We start from the raw sequence: 10,514 nt of genomic DNA on the forward strand, positions 1-10,514 counted from the left end.
AGAAATTGTGTATTACTGCAGACTAAAAAAATGCTCTGGCATTTTCTACAGTGGAATTGACATAAGTTGGCACATGATTTTATCCTCTTTTAGCTACATCAACATTAAAGGTACAATGAGCATGTATGTCCAAATGAATGAGAGATTTAAAGCCTCCTTGAAGTCCCTTGATATCGACACAATCTCCTGGGAAACACTGGCACAAAATTGACCAACATGGCGCATGCTGATCCACCAAGGCTGCCAGACATGAGGCTAGAAAAACACTCAGAGCAGAAGAGAAGTGAGCACTCCGCAAAGCCAGGGCTGCAAATGCTGCGACCATGGTGCCCACACATGGTTGCCCAACATATGGCAATACATTTAGTGCCCACATAGGCCTCATCAGTCACTTGCGAACACATCGTGTACAGCCCACAAACCTTTAGCTGTCAAGGTCTGCTTCGAATACGATGGACGAACATCATCATGTGCAAATGAGAACTCCGAAGCCTGGGCATAGGACATAGATGCTGCATTGAAACCTCATGTACTTCAAATGTTAAGTAAAGGCCACATAATTTACCCATGTTTAATTTTAAAGTAGCCTTAAGCATGTGCTCAGTCCATACCTAGGGAAGTCATCCAGTGTGGAAGAAATGAAAGGATGGTACTCACCATTTGTTGCCGTATTTGATAGTCTTCAGAACATCGTATAAGTGGAGGAAGAAAAAGACAAAATGGATCATTCTATATGAAGCTCAAGGAGGCCTGGGACTTAATGACAAAACAATCTGTCCATATTTTTATAGGACTTATGAATCGCTTGGCATTAAAGGGAATAATGTAACAATCATTTTCTAGTAATGATTATTGTGATGTTTTTGTATATTGTGTTTTTAAATTTACGTTTTTAACTTGTTAGTCGGGTGATTTAATGACAAGTGGTCATAGCCTGCTTGATAAAGAGGCCAACCATATAATTTGGTACAGGACCTGTTGAAGCACTACTTGTGCGCGAAATGGCTATAGTCCACGTGTGCCCTATCCCCCTTCTTCTGCTTGTATGATGTTTTGAAGACTATTAAATACTGCAACAAATGGTGAGTGCCATCCATTCATTTCTATCCCACTGGGTTACTTTGATATGTCTGAATCTGGATTGACCAACTCTAAAGGCCCTGTCACACTCAGAGATAAATCTGTGGTAGATCTGTGGTTGCAGTGAAATTGTGGACAATCAGTGCCAGGTTTGTGGCTGTGTACAAATGGAACAATATGACCATGATTTCACTGCAACCACAGATCTGCCAAAGATTTATCTCTGTGTGTGTGACGGGTCTTTAACACACAGTGAGTCTTCATTACTTGATCTTGGTCTAGACTTGCTCAACTGCAGCAAACTATATCGGCTGTGCTTATACCTTCTTTATGTGTTTCCATAGCTAGGGAAGTCCACAAAGGAGTTAGGATAGCACAGCAGGAAAGAAGGCAACTATGCACAATGTAAATTAAAGAAATAGAAGCTGCAATTTATAAAAAAATATATAACCTCTAAGACATATTCTGTTGGTGAGTCTATTGACAATATAAAGGTACTAGATGACAATTAGGTCCTTCATTAAAAGTAGAAATTGGAAGATGACCTTTTTATAGGGCCTTTGAATAGGGTGAGGTTTGCTTTGTAGGGTGACCCATAGAAGATGGCACCTTCCATACCAATAACTCCTCCAGATACGTTTTAACCAGATGAAAATGGTAGGTCATCTTTGGACATGTAAGGATGTGTATTTTGTGTCCACCAACAATCTAGGACACAGTTTCAACTCTACTTTGTTACTTTGGTGTACGAAGTACAAATGTCATCTACTGAAAACAGTATTTGGGGACTTTGTTTATAACATTAGGCTAAAATTGTATTTAAGTATCTATTACATTTTACTACATTTCTGTAATATAGTCTTTACGCTTCAAAGTGTTATGTGACCATTGTTTATGATTGGGCCATTGCTGTGATCTAGGAACTATAATATAACAAAGTCCTTTTTCATACTGTATAATATTAATGTAATCCCTTAAAGCAGCTATTCAAGTTTCCATCTGTATCTAAGTTAACCTTGAAGAGGATTTTATCTCCATAGATGTTAGAGCTGAAAGGGGCTGCACCCAGGAGACACTTGCAATCAGTTTTGAAGGGTGATGCACTGCGACAGATAAAAGTTGGATAGAGTTTCAGGAGCTATATAAAGACAGACTTATGTCACTGTACTAATTAAATTCCTTTAGGGCTGTGCTGTTTTGAGCATAGCACTCGACCAAGGGAGCTTCAGTAATCAAGGGCAAAGCATAATGATGGACCTTTTTGAAACAAGTTCCTATTTCTTTTATTTAGAGGGAGACAATGGAGCGTTTCAACAACTGGAAATGACAGATGGATCTCCATTGTATCCAGGTAGTGAGGGGACATTATCCCCTTGTCAGGATCAATTGCCAGGAGATGCTGGAAGTGACAGCAGTGGAGAGGAACATGTTTTAGCTCCACCTGGTCTACAGCCCCACTGTCCTGGACAATGTTTGATTTGGGCTTGTAAAACATGTAAACGAAAGTCAGCGCCAACGGATAGAAGAAAAGCTGCCACTTTGCGGGAAAGGAGAAGGCTAAAGAAAATTAATGAAGCTTTTGAGGCTTTGAAAAGGAGAACTGTGGCCAACCCAAACCAAAGACTCCCCAAAGTTGAAATTCTACGCAGTGCCATAAATTACATAGAGCGGCTACAAGACCTCCTTCAAACTCTGGATCAACAAGACAAACCACAGAAAGCTGAGGAGCCCTTCACATATAGTCCTAAGGAGGCTGATGTAAGCAAACAATTGGTGTTGACATTGCTTGTCTTTTAGATGTTTGTCTAATTGATTGGCAGGATAAATTAAAATTAAAGTAGCCAAATGACTGTATAATGAGGAACGTACAGTAGCCAACCTACAACTAGATTACAGGTTACATTACAAGGATTTACTGTGTATACAGTGTACAACATTTTACAGTAATACTTATGGAAAAGGGCAGATGTAGATCAATAATGTTGTGTTTAGGAAAAAGTTGAAATGACTTACCCTGAAAAGAATTAACACAAAATACAAGTAATGTAGACTCAAGGGCATATGACCAATACAGGCGAAACGCAGTGTTGTGTCATAAAAGTATGTGTTACACTCAGCCACTTCTCAGCCAAGAATTTGTTGCTGCAGCTGTCCCAGAAACTTATTTCAAGCTTGACCATTGTAACAGAAACAGCAAACGAAGACAGCAAGGCGAGCCAAAACATTATACATTTAAAGGATGCTTTGTAATGTTTCCTCCGGGCAAAATTTCATGTAGTTTTACTCAAATTATAATACTGCCATATTTATTTACAGATTCCAAAAACAAGAAAATGATATATAAAATATGGGGACTGATCAGCTACCACACTAATTCGGCAAAGCTACATACAATAGTTATAAATAGAAAGAAATAAGAAATATGCTCAAAAAGGATATATTTTTTCATATAATACACAAACTTTTTGGCTCTATGGTTACATTATCTATACTGTTAAGCAACTATTAGTTGGGATGCTGAAAATCCAAATTGTACATCCAAATCAGAATATTAAAAGTTTTAATCATACTCTTATCTTTAATATATTTCCAAGTTCAGAAAGCAGTTTTAAACAATATGGGCATAAAAGCTGGAGTAGGAAACTAGGGAAGGATAGTATATATAAAATCTGGTGTAGAACATAACTTTAATGAGCCATAAACTCTTAGAAATCTAACTTATGACTTGATATTGATTCTTGATATATAATCATAATAGGTACACAGAGAAGATTTCTTAAGTAGCTGTCATACGGACTGGCACAAACTTTCCAATCATTCCACGATGTCAGAATTGAACTCCAAAGGAGGTAACTATAAGCATTCTCCGGCGAATTTCATGACTTGGGTGAATGATAGTCACAGAGGGGGCCAGATCACCCTACCCTGTTCTGTCTGAGTACAGGAGGATTTGGACCACCTTGATGCAGGTTTAAGGGTATGGTCACAGGTGGTGTGTATGTTGTACAAATTCCATCCGAAATTGGGCACAGAAAATTTGCACGTTATAAAAAATAATCTGCATCAAGAATAACATGCAAGATGGATTTTAAATTCACAAATTGCTAATTTGTGTTGTAAATTACCCATGCTCTAAAATCCACTAATTCCTTATCATAGTTTAAAATAAAAAATAAACACTATTCTGGCATCCATGGCACCTTCCCTGGTCCCCGTGCGAATTTATGAACAAGCTGAGCACCTGTGATGATATTATGTCTCATGTGACCGCTGCAGCCAATCATAGACAGCAGTGATCATATGAGATGAGATGTCATTGTAGGAGGCCAAGTTATACACATGGTAGCAGAGAAATGGTTTAGCATTAACAGGAATGGTGTGTTACAGTTTCTTTTTTTATTTTACGCTATCCACAGAGGATGCTACAGATTTGTAAGTGTGACTGTAGTTCCTGGTAGAATCGCAGATAAAAATGTGGCTTTTATACACTTGTGAACCTGCTTTTATTATTTTTTAATAAAAATACTAATACAATGTAAGTTTTTAAACAGTACTAAAACACTATAAAGATGGCGCATCATTGATTTTATTAATATAATTACTTATTTGTAGCATAGACTGCACAAGAAAGTATACAAACACATAAAATAACTTTTAAAGAAAAAAAAATCTCACAGTGCCCCTAAACCGCACATTGGTCTTCTGTTATTGACTACAGATGAGCGAACCCGAGGTTTAGTGTTTGTACCAAACTCAGATTTTACAAAAAAATCAGAGTTTGGTTATGGAGTTCGGGTGCTTTACATATGCAAACCACTCGAGTGAGCATGACTGTGCTTGGGTACACTCAGTGCTCAGCCCAGTGCGAGCAGCTGGCAGTGTTTGAATGGCTTCTACTGGGGTAATAACAGAGTTATTGGATGTAGCATGCACCAAACCAAAAAATGGAAAAATCCCACCCTCCCCCTCTACCCCAGAAATGTTCTCCTTATGGCTGGCTGCACATGGGTGGAGAACCGAAATGCTCAATTAGTGAATCCCATTGGGCTTCAAGTTAAGTCCGGTTTCCCAACCAAACTTTATTTAGAATCCGGCTGAACTCACTGAACCGAACTTCCACAGGTCTGCTCATCCCTATTATTGACTCATCGGTGGAGCACATAAATCCACTTACTCTACCAATAAGACTTTCACTTAGAAAACAGAGGTAGTTCATGATAGATAGAATGAAGCATCTCCAATCATACCTATTCTATCTTGAGTGCTGTGTCACACCAAAATGTGCCTTTTATTCATGAACAAATAAGTATTGCAGGTGCACTGTACACTTGCAGACTAAAGCGGGCTTTACACGCTGCGATATCGTTAGTGAATTATCGTCAGGGTCACGGTGTTTGTGACGCACATCCGGCGTCATTAACGATATCGCAGCGTGTGACACTTATGAGCGACCTTAAACGATCCCAAAAGCAGTCAAAATCGTTTGCCGCGGAGAGGTCGTCCTGAAACAAAAAATAGTTTTCAGTTTCTTAGCGATGTTGTTCCTCGTTCCTGCAGCACCACACATCACTGTGTGTGACACCGCAGGAGTGACGAACATCTTTTTACCTGCCTCCACCGGCAATGCGGAAGGAAAGAGGTGGACGGGATGTTACATCCCGCTCATCTCCGCCCCCCGCTTCTATTGGATGCCTGCCATGTGACGTCGCTGTGACGTCGCACGAACCACCCCCTTAGAAAGGAGGCGGTTCACCGGCCAGAGCGATGTCGCAGAGCAGGTATGTGCGTGTGACGCTGCCGTAGCGATAATGTTCGCTACGGCAGCGATCACACAATATTGCACGTATGACGGGGGAGGGTGCTATTACGCTCGACATTGCTAGCCGATGCTAGCAATATCGCAGCGTGTAAAGCCCGCTTAAGGCTCCTCTTAGCTTCTCCTCACCATCGTCGTCCCAACTTCTTGAATACAGTGGAGACAGAGAATCTGCTGCATGATGTTACTTCTTTTCTCCTATGTCATTGAAAAAATGAATGCAGTGCTGCCTGTGAGAAGCAAAGTGGAGTCATAGACTGCAAGTGCACCGATACAGTGCACTTGCAAAGCTAATTTGCATATAAATGAAAAATTGCTGACAAAATTGGTATCATTGAAAATGAATCATCCTACCCTATCCATGCTACCTCTGGTTTCTTAATTAATGTCTTACTGCCAGATTGCCTTTAAATATGTTATATAGGGCTTTACAATTGATGGCCTAACCTTAGAATAGGCCTTTATTAGGCCAATCAACTGTTCAAAGCGGTCTGTGATGTTCCAGTGAGCATCGATTCCGCGTAATTATTTAAAAGGAAGGAACTTGTTTGCTTGGAAATGCTGTACAGTCTTTAAGCAGCATTATGTAGGGGGAACATATTCAGTATATTTCACTGAATTCCTGCTTTGGAATCAATGGGTGGTCCTGATCTTTGACTATCACCCTTTTGTATAGGCCCACTCAAGAGACTGCTAAGCCCAGAAAGAGCAGGGATTTCAATAAGTAAAATACAAGTTATACTGAACATTTTTCTATAAAATCTATGTATCAATCTGGTCAGTGTCTACTGCTCTATAACATCATGCATATAGATTGCACAGCATTTCCAAGCTGACAGTTTCCGTTTAACAGCTCCACAGTGAAAAGAATATTTCTTTCTTTTAATGTTATTTCACGCATGTGTTAATGTAAATGTTTATATGTAATTTATGCTTACGAAATAATAATACTAATAACATTAATGCTGTGCAATCTTTGTACTGAATCAGTAGTGTGTCAAACCTACATTTTATTATAATTTTTAGAGACCCATTAGAGTATGTGCCTTATACTGCAGCTCACTGACCCTTTGTTACATTCAAGTGAATTTGATTGAGCTTTAATATCAGGCACAGGTGATACAAAAATACAGATTTGCCCCTGGTAAATAGTAAAGGATACTCAGCCTCATTGACAGAGGGGATGTCGGTTTATCACACATTACACAATAATCCAATGTTTATGGGCCATTATTAGGGTGAGACATCCAGAACGGTAAAGTTATTGGTTCATACCAAGCACTGAGTGTCAGAGGCTCGAACCTGAACACAGACTTTTTAAAAAAAAGTCAGTGTCCAAGTTTGGGTGCTGTTCATGTGCTAACCACTCGATCGAGCATTGAGGTGCTTGGGTATACTTGGTGGTCCAGTGAGAGCCACTTGCAGTCTCTTAATGGCTCTCATTGGGGTAAAAAAAAAGTTTTTGGATGCTGTGTGTCCTGAAAAAAAACCTCCACCTCTACTGGAAATGCTCTGTTTATGGCTGGTTGTATATGAGGGGATAGATGAAGTGCCCAATCGTTAACTTCCATTATACTGGTTACTCAAGTCAAGCCCATTGTTTTTTGACTTATATGGGGTTCAGGCTCCGGGATCAAGTTCAGGTCAAGTCGGGGTCCCGAAACAAACCTTTACTTATATTAAAAGACTGAACTCAGAGAGCCCAAACTTCCATGGGTCCCCTCAGCTCTACACATTATTTTAGATCAAGTCAAAAGGCTCAAAAACGCCATTCAATCATTATCCTGGGGAAGGCAGAAAAGACATATTTGCCTTCCCAAGGAGTTCATATTTGGCATATTTTGAGCAACAGCATACTGCAACATGTACAGTCATATGAAAAAGTTTGGGCACCCCTATTAATGTTAACATTTTTTTTTATAACAATTTGGGTTTTTCCAACAGCTATTTCAGTTTCATATATCTAATAACTGATGGACTGAGTAATATTTCTGGATTGAAATGAGGTTTATGGTACTAACAGAAAATGTGCAATCCGCATTTAAACAAAATTTGACCGGTGCAAAAGTATGGGCACCCTTATCAATTTCTTGATTTGAACACTCCTAACTACTTTTTACTGACTTACTAAAGCACTAAATTGGTTTTGTAACCTCATTGAGCTTTGAACTTCATAGGCAGGTGTATCCAATCATAAGAAAAGGTATTTAAGGTGGCCACTTGCAAGTTGTTCTCCTATTTGAATCTCCTATGAAGAGTGGCATCATGGGCTGCTCAAAACAACTCTCAAATGATCTGAAAACAAAGATTATTCAACATAGTTGTTCAGGGGAAGGATATAAAAAGTTGTCTCAGAGATTTAAACTGTCAGTTTCCACTGTGAGGAACATAGTAAGGAAATGGAAGAACACAGGTACAGTTCTTGTTACGCCCAAAAGTGCCAGGCCAAGAAAAATATGAGAAAGGCAGAGAAAAATGGTGAGAACAGTCAAGGACAATCCACAGACCACCTCCAAAGACCTGCAGCATCATCTTGCTGCAGATGGTGTCAATGTGCATCGGTCAACAATACAGCGCACTTTGCACAAGGAGTAGCTGTATGGGAGAGTGATGCGAAAGAAGCCTTTTCTGCAAGCACGACACAAACAGAGTCGCCTGAGGTATGCAAAAGCACATTTGAACAAGCCAGTTATATTTTGGAAGAAGGTCATGTGGACTGATGAAACAAAGATTGAGTTGTTTGGTCATACATAAAGGCGTTATGCATGGAGGCAAAAATACACAGCATTCCAAGAAAAGCACTTGCTACCCACAGTAACATTTGGTGGAGGTTCCATCATGCTTTGGGGCTGTGTGGCCAATGCCGGCATCAGGAATCTTGTTAAAGTTGAGGGTCGCATGGATTCAACTCAGTATCAGCAGATTCTTGACAATAATGTGCAAGAATCAGTGATGAAGTTGAAGTTACGCAGGGGATGGATATTTCAGCAAGACAATTATCCAAAACACCGCTACAAATCTACTCAGGCATTCATGCAGAGGAACAATTACAATGTTCTGGAATGGCCATCCCAGTTCCCAGACCTGAATATCATTGAACATCTGTGGGATGATTTGAAGCGGGCTGTCCATGCTCAGCGACCATCAAACTTAACTGAACTGGAAGTGTTTTGTAAACAGGAATGGTCAAATATACCTTCATCCAGGATCCAGGAACTCATTAAAAGCTACAGGAAGCCACTAGAGGCTATTTTTGCAAAAGGAGGATCTACAAAATATTAATGTCACTTTTATGTTGAGGTGTCCGTACTTTTGCACCGGTCAAATTTTGTTTAAATTCGGATTGCACATTTTCTGTTAGTACAATAAACCTCATTTCAATCCAGAAATATTACTGAGTCCATCAGTTATTAGATATATGAAACTGAAATAGCTGTTGCAAAAAGCCAAATTGTTATGAAGAAAAAAGGTTAACATTAATAGGGGTGCCCGAACTTTTTCATATGACTGTATTTTTCAGACTACAGTCTGCCATAAACAGAAGTACGTAATCTGTTGATGTATTCACACTCAAGTTAAATTGTTGCTTTAGCCTTATGTATGTTAACACCTTAGTATACATTCCCCAAATATATACTGTATCTATGCTATAAGGCCAGATTCATACCTCTGTATTTTGTGGTCCGTGTACAAAACGTTTATGAACTAACCAGCGTGAGTCTACTGACCCGGACTTAGCAGCCTAATAGCCATATATGAGACTGTCAAGTTTGGGTTAGGAGGCATATATGAGACTTTGGGCTGGGAGTTTGGGCTAGGAGGCCAGCAGCCAGTCTGTTCATCATGGTCTGTACATGGAGCTCAGAACATGGAAGAGTGAATCCGGCATAAAAGCAAATCTATGAAAACGTGACCATGAGTAGTCCATGATTGTGAATATCACTGGGATAGTTCAGGTAGCTGTTGTAAATATCCCCTCTTGCAGCATTTGTCATTGGCATTTGTTTTCCAGAAGGATCTATTCATGAGTCGTCAGCTTCCTGCAGCCTCCAGTGCCTCTCTTCTATAGTAGACAGTATATCATCTGAAGAGCCGAAGGTCACATGCACTATTCAGGAACTGGTAGAAAGCACTAATCCTATGTAATATGTCACGCCTGTCTGCCAGACAAGAACCATTGCAGTGATAAAATGGATGCCACTAGCAAAGAGATGGACGTAATGTTCCCCCCGACTAGTTAAAGGTGTACATACTATTTTATCTATAGAGGAGGACTTTCGTAAAATCATTCAAGTCTATTTATTACCGAAATGTCATTTTGTTCGATGAAAGTATTTCCTTCACATTCAGCGAAATTCATTCCTGTCTTTGTTAGATGCAAAGATTCATCATTTTATATTTTTCTTTACATACTGGTAATTCCCCATCTTCTTATAGGAAATTCTTTTCATTTTGGAAGTGGTCAAGTTGTGAATGTGGCTTATCTATAACATGTAAGATATGTAAAATGTTACTTTAAAGAGCAGAAATGTAGATTTGATGTTATATAGTTAATTCTCTATACGTGTTGTTGGCATATATGTACTTTACAGTATTACAAATATACTAGATATTCTAT

General features: G+C 39.4%; 1 protein-coding gene across 1 annotated transcript; it reads left to right on the forward strand.

Moving 5' to 3' along the window:
* The first annotated feature begins 2,270 nt into the window (after positions 1-2,270).
* Positions 2,271-10,514, forward strand: MYF6 (myogenic factor 6). Its single transcript, XM_075344758.1, has 3 exons — positions 2,271-2,838; positions 3,839-3,929; positions 9,909-10,514. Exons 1-3 carry the CDS (start codon positions 2,329-2,331, stop codon positions 10,040-10,042), a joined length of 735 nt encoding a protein of 244 aa, XP_075200873.1. The 5' UTR covers positions 2,271-2,328; the 3' UTR covers positions 10,043-10,514.

This window comes from Anomaloglossus baeobatrachus, chromosome 4 (genome assembly GCF_048569485.1).
Source record: "Anomaloglossus baeobatrachus isolate aAnoBae1 chromosome 4, aAnoBae1.hap1, whole genome shotgun sequence".
Taxonomy (NCBI): Eukaryota; Metazoa; Chordata; class Amphibia; order Anura; family Aromobatidae; genus Anomaloglossus; species Anomaloglossus baeobatrachus.

Bases quoted from the DNA above. Each gene is read 5' to 3' on its own strand.
- MYF6 (XM_075344758.1), top strand. From the start codon at position 2,329: ATGATGGACCTTTTTGAAACAAGTTCCTATTTCTTTTATTTAGAGGGA. The intron at 2,839-3,838 runs GTAAGCAAACAA...TAATCATAATAG, and splicing joins ATAGTCCTAAGGAGGCTGAT to GTACACAGAGAAGATTTCTT. The intron at 3,930-9,908 runs GTAACTATAAGC...TTTGTTTTCCAG, and splicing joins AGAATTGAACTCCAAAGGAG to AAGGATCTATTCATGAGTCG.